This window comes from Loxodonta africana, chromosome 2 (genome assembly GCF_030014295.1).
Source record: "Loxodonta africana isolate mLoxAfr1 chromosome 2, mLoxAfr1.hap2, whole genome shotgun sequence".
Lineage (NCBI taxonomy): Eukaryota > Metazoa > Chordata > Mammalia > Proboscidea > Elephantidae > Loxodonta > Loxodonta africana.
The window spans coordinates 85,469,084-85,490,849 of record NC_087343.1 but is presented as its reverse complement, the minus strand read 5'-3'; the positions used below and the strand labels follow the sequence as shown (position 1 = coordinate 85,490,849).

General features: G+C 38.4%; 1 protein-coding gene across 3 annotated transcripts in view; it reads right to left on the bottom strand.

Annotated features, from left to right (window-relative positions):
* Positions 1–21,766, bottom strand: part of MSH3 (mutS homolog 3) — a 223,320-nt gene that overhangs the window by 199,819 nt on the left and 1,735 nt on the right. For all 3 annotated transcript variants that reach the window (XM_023545593.2, XM_064273635.1, XM_003407981.4), the window contains exons 2-7: positions 18,492–18,612; positions 14,452–14,672; positions 6,801–6,962; positions 4,832–4,948; positions 4,323–4,440; positions 1,325–1,470 (exon numbers count right to left, since the gene is read on the bottom strand). In XM_023545593.2, the coding sequence (XP_023401361.1) occupies positions 1,325–1,470; positions 4,323–4,440; positions 4,832–4,948; positions 6,801–6,962; positions 14,452–14,672; positions 18,492–18,612 (885 nt within the window). The remainder of the gene's footprint in view (positions 1–1,324; positions 1,471–4,322; positions 4,441–4,831; positions 4,949–6,800; positions 6,963–14,451; positions 14,673–18,491; positions 18,613–21,766) is intronic.

Sequence of the window (21,766 nt, the reverse complement as noted above, 5' to 3'; positions counted from 1 at the left end):
TATATTTACCTGGAAGACTGCTTGTAAAAATTCCTAATACTAATTTAGTATGAAGTTTTGTATTGGCCCCTAATCATTTCCTCTTAATTATCCCTGCCTTCAAATCTAGATTTTTTCAAATCTAGATACAATAATCCTACAATCATTCATGTTTAATTTCCCACCCCTGGAGGAAGTCTGTAAAACCCTTTGCTCCTCATGCATGTGTTGGCTTAGTGTTTTATTCTGCTACCTGTATACTGTCCACATGCATGTCTGTCACTGTAGCTGCCTTCAACCCTAAAACTATGGAAAGATCCGAAACTATCTGGATCTCTCCATAGCATATACCGACAAGTAGCTATATGACTCATTAACAACCTGTGATATGCAGCAACCTTGTTTGCTGCAAGTCAAGAGGATTTGAAGCACTTAATGATGGTCAAAAACTACAGTCTTCGGTGTGGATTATACCTCAACATAGAGAAAACAAAAATCCTCACAACTGGACCGATAAGGAACATCATGATACATGGAGAAAACACTGAAATTGTCAAGGATTTCATTTTACTTGGATCCACAATCGATGCCCATGGAAGCAGTAGTTAAGAAGTCAAATGACGTACTGCATTGGGTAAATCTGCTGTAAAAAGCCTCTTTAAAGTGTTAAAAAGCAAAGATGTCACTTTGAGAACCAAGGGGTGCCTGACCCAAGCCATGGTATTTTCTATCACCTCATATGCATTCAAAAGCTGGACAATGAACGAGGAAGACCAAAGAATTACTGATGCCTTTGAATTATGGTATAGTTGGCAAAGAATATTGGATATATCACAGACTGCCAGAAGAACGAACAAATCTGTCTTGGAAGCAGTACAACCAGGAGGCTCCTTAGAAATGAGGATGGCGAGACTTCATCTCGCATACTTTGAACTTGCTATCAGGAGGAACCAATCCCTGGAAAAGGACATCGACCTTGGTAAAGTAGAGGATCAGCAGAAAAAGAAGAAGGCACTCAACGAAAAGGACTGACACAGTGGACTCACAACAATGGGCTCAAACACAGCAACGATTGTGAGGATGGCGCAGGACTGGGCAGCATTTTGTTCTGTTGTACATAGGGTCACTGTAAGTTGGAACTGACTTGAGAGCACTTAACAACAACGGCCATATGAGAAAATTTTAGCCAATGATTTAACGTATAGTAGTATGAGGAAAATGTTTTTATAGTATCATTACTTGAGGGGACACTTCATCATATATCCTCATCATAAACTATAAATAATATCTCATATCTAGAGATACCATGACAATCTCATTTCTTCTTTACCTACAAAGTACTTACCACGATGCCAATAGAAATGGTCCCCTTTTTTTTGTCCTTAACAGTGTCTCTATTTTCACAGATACACAGCAGATAGTTGGTATAAGTATCGGTTATTATCTCATCGACATTTACAGCATCATCCAGCTTGATTAGGGGATTCACATGTAATAACTATTAAAGAAAAATATACGCTACATTTACATTAATATTAACTGTTTTCTCCTTTAAAATAGTGGTTCATTTTGCCAGGTACTTAGAGTATATGTTAGACCTTCCATATAGTATTCATTTATTCTGATCATAGCTTCATGCCTTATCTACCTTAAGTTATAAGGCTGATGAGGACAGATGGCTGTTACTCCCCACTTTCAAAGCACCTGGCAGAATACATCAGACACTGTGGACACCCAAATATTAACACTCTTCTTGAGTGATGTTAAGACTTAATGTAAATCCTTAGTAATCCCATGATATTTTAATTCCGTAAGTCAAAACACCTAATAACTAACAGCTGCCAGCTATTTCCCCTTAACTATTGCTTCCTCCAAATCTACATGTAATAACCCCATAATCATTCATATTTAATTTCAAACTCCTGTTGATAATTTGTAAAATTGCCATGCTTTGTTATCCACGCATTTGCTGGCTTAGTGTTTTATTAAAGTGCCTAATAGCTCCAGGAAACAGCAGAAGTTTTTTTTTTTTAAAAAAAAAAACATGAGAAATGAAAAAGAAAACAGATATATACACTCACTCCTCACTTATCAACATGGTTAGGCCCCAAAGACCAGGTCATAAGCGATAATCTGGGTTATGTGAAAATGAAGGATGACCACATCAGATCACAAAATGGAGGATGACTACATCATTACATAACTGGCAAATTACATCATCACATAACTGCCAAATCACTGAGAATCATGACCCAGTCAAGTTGACACATAACCTTTACCATCACAGCCAGTGTTACTCTCATCTCAACATTTGTTACTGCCAGAAGTAAATCATTAACGCACAAGACAGTCTGATGGTAGATTTTTCACTATTGTCATAAATGCAAAATGTCAGACAACAAGGTAGTTGTTAAGTGAGGAGTGGGTGTATACATATTTGTATCTACATAACATACATATCTCTTTACATAAATGTATACGTAAATATATATAATTTATACATACGCACACACGCACGCATGCACCCACACACACATATATGTATATATACCCAAAACCAAACTCACTGCTGTGGAGTCGATTACAACTCATAGCGACACTACAGGACAGAGTAGAGCTGCCCCACAGGGATTCTAAGGCTATAGTCTTTACAGGGACAGACTGCCACATCTTTCTCCCACAGAGCAGCTGGTGGGTTTGAACCACTGACCTTTTGGTTAGCAGCCAAGCATTTAACATCTGTGCCATCAGGGCTCCTTGTATGTGTATATGTATATATATGTATATATAGAAGTTAATTAATTAAATTCCCAGGAGTGACAAATGTTAGTTTGAGCATAGCCAGTTTGGGTAAAGTTCTGATTTTTCAGCAGATACGAGATACAGCAGCAAAGAAGCAGCAGGAAGGGATCCTATTTTAGGAGGCTTTGAATGAAAGACTCAGGCTTAAGCAAAAGAAAAAGTAAAATTATCAAGCCCTGGTGGCACAGTAAGGAGCCCTAGTGGCACAACAGTTAAAGCACTTAGCTGCTAACCAAAATGTCGGCAGTTCAAGCCCACCAGCCACTCATTGGGCAGTCTGCTTCTGTAAAGATTTACAGCCTTGGAAACCCTATGGGACAGTTCTACTCTGTCCTATAGTGTCACTGAGTCAGAATCGGGTTTGGTTTTGGTGTTTTGGTGGCGCAGTGGTTAAGGGCTCAGCTACTAACTGAGAGATCGGTGATTCAAACCCACCAGATACTCTGAGGAGAAAGCTGTGGCAATCTGGTTTCCTAAAGATTAACAGCCTTGGAAACATTATGTACCAGTTCTACTCTGTTTATAGGGTCACTACGAGTCAGAATCAACTCAGTGGTAATGGGTTTGGTTTTGGTTTATAGACTTATCAGCTTAGAGCAACACAGTTCTTACTGGTCTAGTTGTATAATGCCATGTATAAATGACAGGCATTTATAGTAGGGATTTATGATATTAACAGAATAAAACAGTTCTCAGAATTTGGGTAGAAAGCTAAGCAGGTCTCTAAATGAGCAGATACGTAATAAACAACAGAAAAGAAATATTATTTTCACGTGATATCACTTAAGATCTTCTTATCTCCACATTCTGACTCCACTTCATAGTAAGCATTTTAAAATGTACCCTTATATCATCTTACATATAATTATTTGTTTTAAAAAATTTAACAGTATTTTATGACTTTGCTTTTGAAATTATTTTGCTTCAACTAATGTAACTTATAAATGACTATAAATTTGAGGGTAATCATTGTGCAGCACACAGAAGATTCTTGCAAAGTGAGAAAAACTTCACTTACAACGCATTTTCAAAAGTAATAAAATTTTCATGAAGGTAATTAAAATTTAATGAAGACAGCCTTTAACAGTGTTCACCTTGATTTTGTAGTTTTCTTTTCATATCTGAAGCTAGTAAGTTCCTTTTTAGATCCCATTCACTTAGATCTTGAAAAGTCTGTAGGTCTTAAGAACCTAGCCACTGCCCACAAGTGGCCTAGGTGAGATGTGATTTCAAACCAGTTGCTAACCTGCCATCATCTTTTATCAGGTTATCTGTGTTCAACTAACTTTCCTTACTCTTAAGGATGATAAATTCTGCTTTTACCACAGTATTTGAAAAATGCCTATTTCTAGCCATTATCAGCCCTTCCCCCTTCAATAGTACACATAATCAAAGGTTTAAGTAACGACATCATCTCATCTGATCAAAAATATATCCACTCAAAAAACTGTTAAAAATCTAAAAAAAAAAAAAAAAAAACTGTTATCCTCAAGCAAATCCCTTGCGACATTTAAGAGGAAAATTCTATTCAAAAAGGATATCTTCTCCAATAAGGGTAGATTTCGTATAAAGAGCAGTCAATTTCCGTGAAAAGACTGTACTTCTGTTGTCCCCAATGGCTTTTAATGCTGCAGTTTCAGTTTGCTTCACAACTCCCACCTTCAACAAAATGAGAAATATTAAATGTGAAATTGATGGAAATTTATTTAAAAAAAATTTTTTTTTAATTTTAAAAGGTTAATTCTGAAACATTTTAAATAAACAAATTATTCCACAATCTTCAGATTAAGGTCTTAAATAATAACACCACAGGGAGCTTACAAACATGGCCAAGTTACTCAGAAACATTCTACTGCAGAGTTAAAAAAAAAAAAAAAATTACCTTAAAAATCTAAAAATATGTTCAAAACTCAAGAAGATACAATGCTAATAATTATTATACGCTTTAATTTCTCCAAATTCCAAAGCCAATTAAAGCCTATCACGTAAACGTTTTCACTCTCTGGAAGAGAATCCCAACTCTTTTCCACAAGTTAAAGCCAAAGCTGACCTTATATCCTTTTGCCACAAGGCGGCGCACATGAACAAACAGTCTATGAGTAGGTATACTTGCTGTCATGAAGTTGTGATCCAAATGGCAATAAATATTGAGTTCCCGGGCTGCAATCTAAAAAAATTTTGAAAAGAAATTATCGCTAAATTTCTATTTCACAATTCCCTCTGTGGGGTCTGTTCGCTTCATTGTGAAAATTCATCAAGGCACATTCTTAGGATTTGTGCACTTCTCTGCATGTGTGGTGTACCAGTAAAAAGTTTAAAAGACAATCTCTGTGTGAAAGGTTAGGATTTACTGTATTTTAGGCAGTTTCTATGGCCTTACCTCAGGGAAAAAATCTTCATCCACAAACTTCTCAGAAAAACTTGATGGGTCTTCCAAGTATTTAGATCTAACAAAACCTTAAAGTGCTGAACTTTCTCTACCCAAAGATTACTTAATATAGAAAGCATGAGATTGTAATAGAGTAGAATTTCCTACAGGGTGCATGCAAATAAATGGCAATTAGGAGATACTACAGAATATCCCTAAATTACTTCTTTCCTGGGTGGCGCAATCAGTTAAGCACTCGACAACAACCCAAGGGGCTGGTGGTTCAAACCTACTCAGAGGTGCCTTGGAAGACAGGCCCGGCAATCTGCCTCTGAAAGATGACAGGTTTGAAAACATTATGGAGCAGTTCTACTCTGAACACACGGGGTCACCATGAATTGGAATCAACTTGACAGCAACTAACCACAACATACCTAAATCAGGAACCCACTTAAACAGAGAATACCTTTGAAGAAGTGAGAAGAGAACCCCCTCCTCTGGTTAGCTAGTCAATGATGCATCCACGGTCAGAATACCTCTGACCCCCTACTTTCTTTCAGAAAGCACCAGGGCTTCGATATTCCCACTGGAACCATGACTTCTCATTCCAGCACTCTCCTTCCCCTGCCCCACCCATCTCCAAAATCTATTCGTCCCTCACCATAGCACAGTAAAACATCAGCCTTTACTGTGGTCAGGGTTGAACATACCTTTCAATCTAGAGAGGATAAGAGAAACAACATGTTCTTTTACCCATTCATTTAAAGGATGCCTACCAAGTGCTAGTTCCTGTCCTCAGGAAATATGCTGACTCTGTTTTGGTGTCTAATTTCATAAGGCAGAAAACAGCATGATGCATCTGACCTAGAGAACACCACTTTCCGGCCACCACATGGTTTAGCAAACTTGAATAAAAAAAGTTGGGCGAGTCTTCACTTGCCATCCTATCAGGCATCAGAGCTGCCTCCTCATCACTCTCTCTGCTGTTGTGTAGCTCCAACCAGGGCTGAGACCTCTGTAATCATGACCATCACCCATGACTCCCAATAAACACGTCATCAGCCATACTCTTCCTCAGTTTGCCCATTAAATGCTCAAACTTACTTCTAACCTTCTCCTGAATCAACATAATCTTGTAGCAAATACCTCAAAACTAAGTACGAATAAACTTAGACTAGCGGATAGCAAGAAGACTGACATAAAAGAGATCCAGTCGATGGCTGACAGAGTTAAGGTGCCACTGAGACTTACCTATGTCCCTGGCTACGAAAATTCATAAATTAAGGGTAAACAGAGGAACTTCTGTACATCTCAAATTCTTTCTTGCTAGAGTCTTCATTAGGAAATATCAATAACTACATGATTATGGTTCATTTGCTAATTTATTCATCCAATAAACTTTTGATGGGTTACCAGGCTAGCACTATGGAGCATAAATGCTGACATCCTAACAGGGAATCCCATACCCTCCCCCATAAGTCTAGCTCCCACCAAGTGTGTTTGGTTTTAGTTTTTTACTTTAAATGATACCATTTCAAAGGATAGTTAATCATATTAGCTTTTCATGAAGTCTAAAAACAAAACAAAATACTGAAAAGTAACTAAGGCTGGACAAGAAAAAGATGATGCGGTGTTTTAAAAAACAACTTACCTCTGCATCGTCACCAAAGAATCTATACTTATATCCACATTCCACAAACAAAATTACATCTTTATGCTGCTGCTTCATTTCTATGTATTGTAATTCTAATGGCGTGTAGATGCTTTTGGTCCGTTTGTTAGATGGCTTAGGATCAGAAGTTAGTGTTTTGTCCTGTGAACGAAAAGAGTTTTATAGTTTAAAAAGTTCTAGCCGTGATAATATAATAGTTTCCAAAGAGAGATGTCAATCTGGCACAAAGCTAACAATTGGTGAATCCAGGTGAAAGGTTTACGGTAGCACATTGCAGTATTCAGGCAAGTTGTCTCATCAGTTTGTCATACTGTAGTGGCTTGAGTGTTGCTGTGATGCTGGAGGCTATGTCACAAGTATTTCAAACACCAGCAAGGTTATCAATGGTAGACAGGTTTCAACGGAGCTTCCAGGCTACAACAGACTAGGAGGAAGCACCTGGCAATCTACTTCCAAAGAGAATTGGTCAGTGAAAACCTTACGAATAGCAGAGGAGCACTGTCTGAAATAGTGCTTCCCTCAGATTGGAAGGCTCTCAAAATGCAACTGGAGAAGAGCTGCCTCCTCAGAATAGTCGACCTTAATGAAGTGGATGGAGTAAAGCTTTCGATATCTTCATCTGCTGATGTGGAATGACTCAAATTGAGAAAAAACAGCTGCAAACATCCATTAGTACCTGGAACATGTACAAAGTATGAATCAAGGAAAATTGGAGGTCATCAAAAATGAAATGGAACACTTGAGATCAGACACCCTAGCCATTAGTGAGCTGGAACGGACTGGTATTGGCCATTTGGAATCAGACAATCATATGTTCTACTGTGCTGGGAATGACAAATTAAAGAGAAATGGAGTTGCGTTCATTGTGAAAAAGCAATTTTAAGATCTATCCTGAAGTACAACATTGTCAGTGATAGGATAATATCCATACCCCTCAAAGAAAATCAGTTAATATGACTATTACTCAAATTTGGGCACCAACCTTAAGTCTAGCTCCCAAATATGAAGAAATTGAAGATTTTTACCAACTTCTGCAGTCTAAAATTGATCAAACATACAATCAAGATGCGCCAATAATTACTGGTGATTTGAATCCGAAAGGTAGAAACCAAGAAGAAGGACCAATAGTTACAAAATATGACCTTGGGGATAGAAACGACACCAAAGATTGCATGGTAGAATTTTGTAAGAGAAACGACTTATTCATTGGACATGCTTTTCTCAACAATATAAACAGCACTACACACATGGATCTTGCCAGATGGACTACACAGGATCAAACTGACTACATCTATAGAAAGAGACAATGGAAAACCTCAGTATCATCAGTCAAAGCAAGGCCAGGGGCCACCTGCAGAACAGATCGTCAATTGCTCATATGCAAATTCAAGCTGAAGCTGAAGAAAATTAGAGCAAATCCATGAGAGCCAAAGTACGACTTGAGTATATCTCATCTGAATTTAGAGACCATCTCGAAAATAGATTTGACGCGTTGAACACTAATGACCTAAGACGAGATGAGTTGTGGAATAACATCAAGGACATCATACTTGAAGAAAGCAAAAGGTCGTTAAAAAGACAAGGAAAGACCAAAATGAACATTAGAAGAGACTGAAACTTGCTCTTGAACATCGAGCAGCTAAAACAAATGGAAGAAATGATGAAGTAAAAGAGCTGAACAGAAGATTTCAAAAGGCGGCTCAAGAAGACAAAGTAAAGCATTATAATGAAATGTGCAAAAAAACCTGGAGTTAGAAAACCAAAACTGAAGAACACGTTCGGCATTTCTCAAGCTGAAAGAACTGAAGAGAAAATTCAGGCCCCAAGTTGCAATACTGAGAGATTCTATGTGCAAAATATTGAACAATGCAGAAAGCATCAAAAGAAGATGGAAGGAATACACAGACTCACTGTACCAAAAAGAAGTGGTTAACATACCATTTCAGGAGGGAGCATACGATCAAGAACTGATGGTAGTGAAGGAAGAAGTCCAAGCTGCACTGAAGGCATTGGTGAAAACAAGGCTCCAGGAATTAAAAGAATAACAATTGAGATGTGCCAACAAACAGATTTAAGTCTGGAAGTGCTCACTTGTCTATACCAAGAAATTTGGAAGAAAGCTACCTGCGGAAAGCGAATGAAGGAGGTCCATATTTGTGGAAAGGTGATGCAATTGAATGTGGAAATAACTGAACAATATCATTAATATCACACATAAGTAAACTTTCGGTGAAGACAATTAAAAAATGGTTGCAGCAGTACATTGACAGGGAACTGCCAGAATTTCAAGCCAGACTTAGAAGAGGACATGGAACAAGGATATCATTGCTGATGTCAGACAGATATTGGCTGAAAGCAGAAAGCGGAGAATACCAAAAAGATGTTCACTTGTGTTTTACTGACTATGCACAGGCATTCAACTGTGTCAAACCAAAACCAAACCCAGTGCCGTCAAGTCAATTCCGACTCACGGCAACCCTACAGGACAGATTAGAACTGCCCCACAGAGTTTTCAACTGTGTAGACCATAACAAATTATTGACAATACTGTGAAGAACAGGGATTCCAGAACACTTTATTTTGCTCATGTGAAACTAAGACAAAGAGGTAGCTGTTCAAACAGAACAAGGGGATACTGCACGGTTTAAAATAAAAAAAGGTGTGGTGTATCCTTTCACCATACTTATTCAATTGGTATGCTCAGCAAATAGTCCAAGAAACTAGACATCAGAACAACGTGGCATCAGGATTGGAAGAAAACTAATTAACAACCTTGATATGCAGATGATACAACCCTTCTTGCTAAAAGTGAAGAGAACTTGAATCACTTACTGATGAAGATCAAAGACCACAGCCTTTAGTATGGATCACACCTCAACGTAAAGGAAACAAAAATCCTTAAAACTGTGCCAATGAGCAACACCATGACAAACAAAGAAAATACTGAAGTTGTCAAGGATTTCATTTTACTTGGATGCACAAGCAACTCCCATGAAAGCAGCAGTCAAGAAATCAAACAACGTATTACACCACGCAAATCTGCTGTAAAAGGCCTCTTTAAAGCGTTAAAAAACAAACATCACTTTGAGGAGAAAGGTGCATCTGACCCAAACCAATCGCCTCACATGCATGGGAAACCTGGACATTGAATAAGGGAGACCGAAAAAGAATTGACGCCTTTGAATTATGGTGTTGGCAAAGAATATCAAATATATCATGGACTCCGAGAAAAACAAACAAATATGTCTCAGAAGTACAACCAGAATGCTCCCGCGAAACAAGGATGGCGAGGCTCCGTCTCAAATACTTTGGACATGTAATCAGGAGGGACCAGTCTCTGGAGAAGGACATGAGGCTTGGTAAAGTAGAGGGTCAGCTAAAAAGAGGAACACCCTCAACAAGACGGACTGACATAGGGGCTGCGACAATGGGCGCAAACATAACAATGATTCTGAGAATGGTACAGGATCAGGCGGTGTTTCGTTTTGTTGTACAAAGGGTTACTATGAGTCAAAACCAACCCAACACCTGACAACAACAACGAAAGACTAAAAAAAAAGCATCTTAGTTATCTAGTGCTGCTGTAACAGAAATGCCACAATCGTGTGGATTTAATGGAGAGCAATTTATTTTCTCACAGTTTAGAAGGCTAGAAGTGTGAACTCAGGGCGCTGGCTCTAGGGGAAGGTTTTCTCTCTGTCCACTCTGGGGAAGGGTCCTAGTCTCTTTTCAGTTTCTGTTCATTCCTAGGTGTCTGGGTAAGAATGTGGCATGTATCTTCCCCTCCATTTGTGTTGGCTTGCTTAATTTGCTCTTTTATATCTCAAAAGAAATTGATTTAAGACATACCCTATAGTAATACTACCTATTAACATAACAAAGAAACCCCATTCCCAACAAGGATTATAACCAGGGTTTAGGATTCACAACACATTTTTTGGGGGGACACAATTCAATCCATAAAAAAAAGTATGACCCACACTAAACTATCATGTAACTAAGCAAATTTTTAAAATCTGAACATTTTAATGTTTTATATACTTTCATATTTTGATTTTGTTAAATAAATAACAGTAAAGTTATTATCATTTCTTTGTATCATTTATTCTCAGGTGTGTAATTCACAAAAAGCCAATGAATCTGCCTCTCTCTCAGCAGGAAGGCAGAGCTGCTTTCATCAAGCATCCCGGCAGCTACAACTACACATTTAATGTTTTATTTTTCCAAACACACGCTAAAAGATAGTATATTCTAGAAATCTTGATTCCAGTAAAGAACCTCGGTTGTTCTGGTAAAGAGACAATGGAAAGAGCTCTTGGGAAGCATAAAGGACAAGGTTCCATTTTCAACATTAGTATTCCTACTATCCTTACGTTTATGTGATGAAAACCGAAATTACAGGCAGTACCCGGGTTACAAACTTAAGGACAACTCACACTTGCCCTTTAACGTTATGTAAATTTGCCCTGACTTGGAAAAGACTGAAACAACTCCCACTCACAACAAATTCTTCATCGCAATCACCGTCACTTGCTGCCCGTGCCACTTTTAAAGCATTGAAAAGGTTCCGAGCCTTTCCTTGCACTAACCAAACCAGCAACCAAACCCGTTGCCATTGAGTTGATTCCAACTCCTAGGGACCCTATGGGAGAGAGTACAACTGTCCTGTAGGGTTTCCAGGGGTGGCTGGAGGATTTGAACTACTGACTTTTGGTTAGCAGCCGAGCTCTTAACCACTATGCCACCAGCCCTCCTCTTGCACTAAAGTAAGGCTAAGTAAGAATCACATGCATCTGTCCTACTTACCTATAAATTCAACCGAAACACACAGGAATTAATCTCATTAATAACCTAGGGACTGCCTATAATTCCAATTCACAGCTTAAAACACATTGCTTATTGTTAGACTCAACTTTGACCAAAGGTAAAATGAGCCAACTTTATAGGCTATATCCAATACAGGTATCACTGCCTACATCTAAAAATTTACCAAGCTACCTCTGGAACTAAAAATATGATCTAAAAGACTAGTGACCAGCAGAGGAAGAGAGAAAGAGAACTGTCTTTATGGCCCAGGGAGGGGAGCCCTAGACCAAGAGAAAACCCAGGAACACGTACTTTGCAGTTGCTAAATGTCTTAAAAAGTCAGTAAGAGCACTAACTTTTTAAAAGATTCAATGTATATACAGCCTGGCAAACTCCAAACATCAGCAATGAGACGGTAAGTCATGGAGAATTGTGGCAGAGAAACGTGAGTCAAAGTACACCAGCTTTGAGAACACATTTGCATTTAATTTTTGATGTATTTTCTATTAAGCACTCATGTCTTCTGCAAAAAATTTAGGAATACTATATATTGTAAAATTTAATCAATAGTTTAAAAAAACACACTTCCTAGAAAAAAAGTTCTTACTTAATACCTTATTCATCCATATGTGGGTGGACAGAAAGCATCCAGAAAAATGTTTTATCCATATAGGATGCTAACAAGTAAGTCAATCTGACTACTTAAATATTAAGCAATATTTAAAAAAAAAAAACATGCGGGTGGAAATACTTCTCAGATATTTTGTATTTTTTCATATGCCCAGACACAGAGAGGCTGAACTCACTGTTAACTTTGCTTTACAATTCAGGGTGATCACAATAATAAAATGGCAATTTCAGTACCTATCAAGACTTGTACGGTTGCTGACCCCCTCAATAATGATCTGGGCACTTTATACTCATTTGACAGGTTTTTACCATTCATCTGTCTCTTCCTATGCCATCAGTCAACTATCACTTTGTAATAATGTCCATGAACTGCTTCTAGGTGTCCCTTCTAACCGGTTACTTCCAGTTTGCTGTGACTTAGAAATGTCAAGTCGGTTATTTTATCTATAAAGCAACAGTGAGGCCCTGGAGTAAATTCTCCAATTAGTAAAGTGAGCTTTAATAGACATACTTTATGACCTCTATACTTTATGAAAACTACACTCAGGTGAATTGCTTCTAAGTATTAAAAGAAATTAAAAAAGAAAATAAACTGCAGTGGTTAAGAGCTTGGCTATAACCCAAAGGTTAGCAGTTCAAATCCACCAGCCACTCCTTGGAAACCCTACGGGGCAGTTCTACTCTGTCCTATAGGGTTGCTAGGAGTCTGAATCGACTTAATGGCAACAGGTTTTATACTTTATGATCACTACACTCAGATGAATTGCTTCTAAGTATTAAAATAAATAAATAAATAAAACCCAGTGCCGTCAAAAAGATACTCAAAAGAAAATAAAAAAACCTTTTTTTTGTCCTGATACTCTAAGGTTAAGTAAGTCAACCCACTTTTAGTCTGGCTGAAGGTTGTGCTGAGGGGAATTAGGGGAGCTCATGGATCTGGACTTCACGGGGAAAAAAAAAGAGGAGCGTGAAATTCTGAAAACTATATAAAATTTTGTTGATCTGAGAACATTTTTCTAAGGAAAGATGACACAGCTTTCATCAGAATCTTGATGACTCAAAAAATATATAAAGAACAATTTCTCTAATTCAATGGTTCTCAACTATGGCTAGAGATTAAAACGGAAGCTTTAAAAAAAAATTCACGCCCCCCAAAAAGAAAAAAAAAAAAACCCATGCCCAATTCTCAGTAAACAAATTTTTTTAAGTTTCTCCAGGTGATTATAATTTAAAGCTTGAGTTGAGAATCACGACTCTGAACTACAGACTTCAATGATGGAGCCAGAGCTACGTCCCTGATTTTGAAAACAATGAAAAAAATTAGTCACAAAACAGACATCGGAAAAGAGCCAGTATTCATTTGGTTTACTTTACATGGATTCTTCTCTCAACTGAGAACCAAAAAACACCTATAAAATTGCCTACCATGATTTTTCATACAAATCATGGAAACTGGAATGACTACACAGAACTATCCTTCCTAACAGATGGATCCTGATCAAAAGGAGGAAAAACTATGGAACAGAGTTTCAAATTCTTATGGAAACCAGACTTACTGGACCAACTGAGACTACTGGTCTGAGAACTGCCACATCTATTGCCCTGAAATAACTGTTAAACCATGAACTGAAACTATCCCCTGAAGGCATCTTTAAACTAAACAACAGTTTTGTTCAACTAATAGAGAACATTTGCCTTGAACATTGAGCTCTTCTAAAGAATCGTCTATATGAGATCAAATTGACAACAGTAACTCTAAAGCACAGAGGAAAAGTTTAGGGGCCAGTAGTCTAAGTTAATGGTGGTAAAACAGTACAGATAGAGATGGCAAGAATGGTGACACAATACGAAGAATGTAACTCATGTCACTGAACTGTATGTGTAGAAATTGTTGAATGGGTGTATTTTTGTGTGTCTGTATACTTTCACCAAAAACTAAATTAAAAAAAAGAAGAAACTTTCCTTTTATTACCAAAAAAGAATCCCCCGTTTCCCCAAATCAATGGCTCCTAATCCAAGCTGTACGTCAGAATCATCCGGGAGGTTTTCACTTTGTTCTTATTTTGGTTTAACACAAATTCCAGTGTACCCCTCCCCAATACAGAGTGAATCAGAATCTCCAGGTATTAAAAAAATAAGTAAAAAAAAGCTCCCTCGGCCAGCTCAGATGAACATCTACATAGCAGTTACATACCTTTTGATGAATTTGTGTTTTCGAATCTTCAGAAGAAGCTGCATTCTTTGCACGTAGAAGACTGATATCATCAAAATCAGTACATTTTGGCAAAACTGCAAATCTCTCCTGAAGAGGCTCTGTCGGGGGTCTATTTTGAAGAGGAGCGGAATCGCAGCAGAAGGCTTTCAATTTTTCCAGAGACTTTGAAACTGTTCTGGTCCTCAGACACTTCTTTGGCTCTTAGTTAGCAAATCAGAAGAAAATACAACAGTAGTATTTTGGTCTCAGTATGTCAATTCATAAGCAGAACAAAAAATTTTTAAAGGAGGAAATTGACACTAAAGAAATAACTTATGATATAACGGAAAAATAAAGAAACATTGGGTTCAGGGTAAAGATCACATTTTGAAACATACATCTTCTTTCACTGGCTCCTGAAACCCCATTAAAACTACAGTGAGGTTTTGCCTTTTTTTTTTTTGGCATAAACCTGTAAGAACAGAAAGAAAAGGACCGATGATAACCGCAAATGAAATATTTGAAGCTAGAAGGAAAATAACAAGTTTAACAGAACTCAAGGTGACCCCGTGTGTTACAGAGGACAACTGCTCCGTACCGTTTTCTAGCCCTCCTGGTGCATATGCTTCAGCACGTGGCTGCCAACCAAACGGCTGGCGATTCAAACCCTCTCAGCAGCTCCACAGGAGAAAGACCTGGCAATCTACTTCCTTAAAGATTACAGCCAAGAAAACTCTATGGGCAAGAAACCTCTACTCCGTCACATGGGGCCACTCTGAGTTAACATTGACTTGATGACACCTAACAACAACAATCTTTACAGAAGCAGATCACTAGGTGCTTCTGGATGTGTTCGAACAGCCAACCTTCAGGTTAGTAGGCAAGAGCGAACAGTGAAGAAAACCAAGAACCAATCCCATTTATAACACAGAATCCTCAAAGGTCTCAGGAATTAGGGTACCAGTAGCTCTGGGAATAGAGTAAAAGGGGGTTCTAAAAAAAAGATTTGTTGAATGCAATTTGATTTTCACTCTATGCTCAAGGGTCACTGTTCCTTCTCTACTTCAACGGAAGATTAGAATTTCTTCTCTGTTTACTGTGACTTCTCTCATCCTAAATACATATATTTGAATCTCTTTTAAAATGTACTTCTAGCTTATTTATTATTATTCCTCTGGCTTTCAAAACATATACTTGATTCACTTTTCAACTGTATAGACGTTTCCTTCTGAGTGTAAGAGCTTTCTTCCCTGTGGATCCCAGCTATGAAAAGGAAATTTAGCTCAGGTAAACTGAAGGGTTAAGAATGAGGTGGACCCATAGAATGGAATATTATTGAGCAATAAAAAGAAATGAAGCACTGATACATACTACAACATGGATGATCTTTGAAAATACGAAGCTAAATGAAAGAAGCCAGACACAAATGGCCACATACTGTAGGATTCCATTTATATGGAATGTTCAGAATAAGCAAATCCATAGAAACAAGAAGTAGATTAGTAGTTGCCTAGGTGAGGGGGAAAGTGTGGAGTGACTGCTAATGGGTATGGGGTGTCTTTGGAGGTGATGGAAGCATTCTAATATTGTGGTGGTCACTGCGCAGCTCTGTGAATATGCTAAAAACCACTGAATTGTACATTTTTTAAATGGGTCAATTGTATGACATGTGAATTATCAATAAATTTCAGTAAACCAAAAACAACCAAACCCATTGCTGTCCAGTAGATTACAACTCACAGCAACCCTACAGGATGGAGTAGAACTGCCCCATAGGGTTTCCAAGGAGCACCTGGTGGATTCGAACTGCCAACCTTTTAGTTAGCAGCAGTAGCACTTAACCACTACTCCACCAGGGTTTCCAAATTTCAGTAAAGCTGTTACTAAAAAAAAAAAAAAAGGAACTAAAATAGAGCATTCACCCAGCTTCTAGCTGGTGGATGCTCCCCTCAGTTCTTCCTGAATGCCACTTTTAACAAATGGCAAAGATCTTGTTTCAAAAATTCAAGTCTGTAGTCTTATTTCCACAACTTTCAGTGTCAGCTCTCCTGTGTGACCTTGATTAAGTTACTGTTCTAACCCACAGTTCTCCTCATCTATCACCCATGTCTTCCTCTGTAAAACGAGGAAAACAACAGCTCCTGAGAAGAATAAATGAGCTACGTAAAGCCTCTAGAACAATGACTAGCAAATGATGGTCATTAACTGCTCATAGAATTTACTGAAAAATTAAGCAGATATGTCTGTCCAGGAGTAATGAAGGAAAGAAAGGTAGCTAGTTCCAGAAAATGCAACATTAAAACATGGCAAATTCTGTCCACAAACCATGTTCTTCCTTTCATACTTGCTTCAGAAAGGAGGAAGAAAGCAGTATTATCGCATTAATCTTCTTCCGTAGCCATACATTTCCACTTCTGTAGTTATTTTCTACTAAGGCTTTCAAGTTGACATTTGTAATGGACTGAATTGTGTCCTTGAAAAATATGTGTCACCTTGGTCAGGCCATGTGTAGTTGTCCTCCATTTTGTGATTTTCCAATGTGTTATAAATCATAATCTCTGCCTGTGGTTAAAAGGATTAAGGTGGGATGTAACACTCTTGCTCAGGTCACATCCCTGATCCAAGGTGAAAGAAGTTTCCCTGAGGTGTGGCCTGTACCACCTTTTATCTTACAAGAGATAAAAGGAAAGCGAAGCAAGCAGAGAGCTGGGGACCTCATACCACCAAGAAAGCAGAGCATGTCCTTTGGACCTGAGGTTCCTGCTCTGAGATGCTCCCAGGCCAAGGGAAGACTGATGCATCACAAGGACCTTCCTTTAGAGCAGACAGAGAGAAAGCCTTCCCCTGGAGCTGATACCCTGAATTTGGACTTCCAGCCTACTGGACTGTGAGAGAATAAATTTCTCTTTGTTAAAGTCATCCACTTGGGGTATTTCTGTTATAGTGGCACTATATGACTAAGACAGAATTAAGTCCAAATTTTGCCTTTTGAAAAAGCATAGATTTTTCACATACTTAATTCACTGAGACTTTTTTTTCTTTGCTTTTGTCTCATTCTCTACCTAATTTCCAGGGGAAAATGAAGAAAGAAAAATTTCCTGTCTTCCTTTATCACAAATTCTCTGAGGCCAAAAACTACAAGGAAAATCCACTCACCAACTATACTCAAACACATCTGTACCCAACACCGCCGTTAGACATCCAGGAGCCCAAAAATGCTGTTTTTATCCAACACCCTTTAGCATATAGGAAGGGCAGCTCCATGCAAAAAAGGACAGGGGAGATCTACATGTCCTGACGTTGAAAATTTTTCAAAATGTTCTGTTAAGCGGGAAAAGATAGCTGCAAATCAGTATATATGTAGTGTGTTACTATTCTGTAAAATAAATCAATACTTATTAATTTGTGTTTCTATACGTACATACATATATGCACATATAGATACAAAACCCATTGCCACTGAGTCAATTCCAACTCACAGCGACCCTATAGGACAGAGAACTGCCCCATAGTTTCCAAGGAGCACCTGGTAGATTCAAACTGCCGACCTTCTCGTTAGCAGCCTTAGCTCTTAACCACTATGCCACCAGGGTTTGAGTTGGAATTGACTCGATGGCAACAGGCTTGGTTTTCTTTGGTTTCAATAGAAAAAATCTGGGAGAATATACAATGCTCCAAAAAATTACAGTAGGCATTAATGAAGGGAGGGATTACAGAGGTCTTTCATTGTCTACCTTCTACATTTCTGTATTATTTGAAATTTTTATAACAAAAATGTTTTACTAATAAAATCAGGAAAAAATTGACTAGAGGGAATAAAAGAGAGCTGGAAGAATGAGAGCCCAGTTCAGAACTCCAGCTCTATGCCCACCCACACCACCACCACTTAGCTAGGGACAACTCTGCTCAGGCACAATGGGAACCTTTCTCCATGAAGGAAGAAGATATACGTCTCCAATAGCCTCTTCTGCTCTCTGGAGAATGTAACAATATCAGAGCCATGACTGGTAAGAATAAAGAATCACCGCCCCAGAACTCACCAGAGTTCCCAGGCATTACCAAATCACTTCCTCCTTCTTTTTTTTGGACTTTCTTTGTCCTCTTTTTAACAGGTCCATCATTCTCCAGTGCTCTCTTTTCACTTCTGTCAACTTCTGTGGCCTGTATCACAGAAAATAATGGTTACAAAATAATAAAGGTTATAAAATAATTTATCATCTCTACTCTCGACACTCGATTTGAAGTATTTTAAACATTATTTCTGAATTACAGCAAGGTTCTTACCATCTACCCTTCATAGAATCATGCACTCTTGGCTCTGGAAAAGCCTATGGGTGAACTGTTTCTACAATCACCAAAGACAAGATGCAGACTGACAGGCAGGAGCTTCAGCACTTCAACTCTGCCTAGAATTAACTGGAACTAAAGCAGCTGCCTTTCTTGACTCAATCAGCCTTCATCTATCTCAAATTGTAAAATTGAAATCACCCTACTCAAATATTTTAAATGAAATACCTTTAAGAAATAACTAATACCTATTTAGAAAAAGCAATATTAGAAAGGAAAGATAATAATTTAAAAAAAGGCCCATTTTGGAAATATTCATATGACTTAACTGTTTCATGTTTACAAATGGTTTATGCACAGCACTAAAGATGCCATAAGATTATGAGATATTTGTTGGCAGGACACCTGCCAAAAACTGGCTTAAGTCCTTCAAAACTCTCTACATGGTGGGTGCAAAGAGAATCTTGGTAAACTCCTGAAAATGTAAATCACCCCAAATAAAGAAACATTGGGGGGAACAAGCACTTTAGGGAAGAAAAATAGTGAAGGAAACAAGATTTTGAAGCAGCCAAGCTGTCATCCCCATTAAGCCTTGGTAGGTGACTAAAAGCCAGTGTATCAGCCCCTTCCACAACTTGGGTTTAAGAAATACTGAAGGGTAAGGGCTCAACCTTCAGCTTTGTTCCTGGTAAAGCAGCTCCATTAAAGGGTGGCAAGCAACAGAGAGAGCCCAATGACTAACGATTTGCATCTGTAACATGTTAAAGTACCATGTTAAGGCCCCACGCATCTTTCAGTGTGTCATACTGTGGGGGCTTATGTGTTGTTGTAATGCTGGAAGCTATACCACCGATATTCAAATACCAGCAAGGTCACCCATGGTGGACAGGTTTCAGCTGAGCTTCCACACCAAGACAGACTAGGAAGAAGGACCCAGCAGTCTACTTCTGAAAAGAATTAGCCAGTGAAAACCTTACAAATAGCAGCAGAACATTGTCTGATACAGCACCAGAAGATGAGCCCCCAGGTTAGAAAGCCCTCAAAAGATGACTGGGGAAGAGCTGCCTCCTCAAAGTAGAGTCAGCCTTAATGATGTGGATGGAGTCAAGTTTTCGAGATCTTCATCTGCTGAAGTGGCACGACTCAAAATGAGAAGAAACAGCTGTGAACATCCATTAATAATCATAACCTGCATGTACGAAGTATGAACCTAGGAAAACTGGAAATCGTCAAAAATGAAATGGAACACATAAACATCGATATCCTAGGCATTAGTGATCTGAAATGGACAGTTACTGGTCATTCTGAATTGCGCAATCATATGGTCTACTATGCTGGGAACAACAACTTGAAGAGGAATGGTGTTGCATTCATCGTCAAAAAGAACATTTCAAGATCTATCCTGAAGTACAACACTGTTAGTGATAGGATAATATCCATACGTTTACAAGGAAGACCAGTTAATATGACTATTATTCAAATTTACACACTAACCACGAAGGCGAAAGATGAAGAAATTGAAGATTTTTACCAACTTCTGCAGTCTGAAATTGATCGAACATGTAATCAGGATGCCCTGATAATTACAAAGACGGGGAGAAAGAAAAGACCTAAAAGGATGTCAGAAGACACTCTGAAACTTGCTCTTGAACGTCAAATAGCTAAAGCAAAAAGAAAAAATGATGAGGTAAAAGAGGTGAACTGAAGATTTCAAAGGGCAGTTCGAGAAGGCAAAGTATTATGAGGACAGGTTAAGCTGAAGAAAAAATTCAAGCCTCGAGTTGCAATACTGAAGGATTCTACGGCCAAAATACTAAACGACACAGGAACAATCAAAAATAAGATGGAAGGAATACACAGAGTCGCTATACTAGAAAGAACCGGTTGACGTTCAGCCATTTCAGGATGTAACGTATGATCAGGAACTGATGGTATTGAAAGAAGTCCAAGCTGCACTGAAGGCACTGGCAAAATACAAAGCTCCAGAAATTGATGGAATGCCAATTGAAATGTTTCCACAAACAGATGCAGAGCTGGAAGTGTTCACTGGTCTATGCCAAGATATTTGGAAGAGAGCTACCTGGCCAACCAACTCGAAGAGATCCATATTTACGCCTACCCCCAAGAAAGGTGATCCAACCGAATGCGGAAATTATCAAACAATATTATTAATATCAAATGCAGGCAAAATTTTACTGAAGATCATTCAAAAGCAGCTACAGCAGTATATCCACAGGGAACTGCCAGAAACTCAAGCCAGATTTAGGAGAGGACAAGGTACCAGGGATATCATTCCTGATGTCAGATGGATCCTGGCTAAAAACAGAGAATACCATAACAATGTTTACCTTTGTTTTATTGACTATGCTAAGGCATCTGACTGTGTGGATCATAACAAATTATGGATAACATTTCAGAAAATGGGAATTACAGAACACTTAATTGTGCTCATGAGGAATCTGTACATGGATCAAGAGGCAGTCATTTGAACAGAACAAGGGGATACTACATGGTTTAATGTCAGGAAAGGTGTAAGTCAGGAAAGGCTATATCCTTTCACCATACCTATTCAATCTGGATGCTGGGCAAATAATCTGAAAAGCTAGACTATATGAAGAAGAATGGGCATCAGGATTGGGGGAAGACTCATTATCAACCTTTGTTATGCAGATGACACAACCTTGCTTGCTGAAAGTGAAGAGGACTGGAAGCACTTACTGATGAAGATCAAAGACCACAGCCTTCAGTATGGATTATGCCTCAACATAAAACAAAAATTCTCACAACCGGACCAATAAGCAACATCATGATAAACAGAGAAAAGGCTGAGGTTGTCAAGGATTTCATTTTACTTGGATCCACAATCAACACCCATGGAAGCAGCAATCAAGAAATCAAAAGATGCATTGCATTGGGCAAATCGACTGCAAAGACATTTTTAAAATGTTGAAAAGCAAAGATGTCACCTTGAGGACTAAAGTGTGCCTGACCCAAGCCATGGTGTTTTCAATTACCTCATATGCATGCG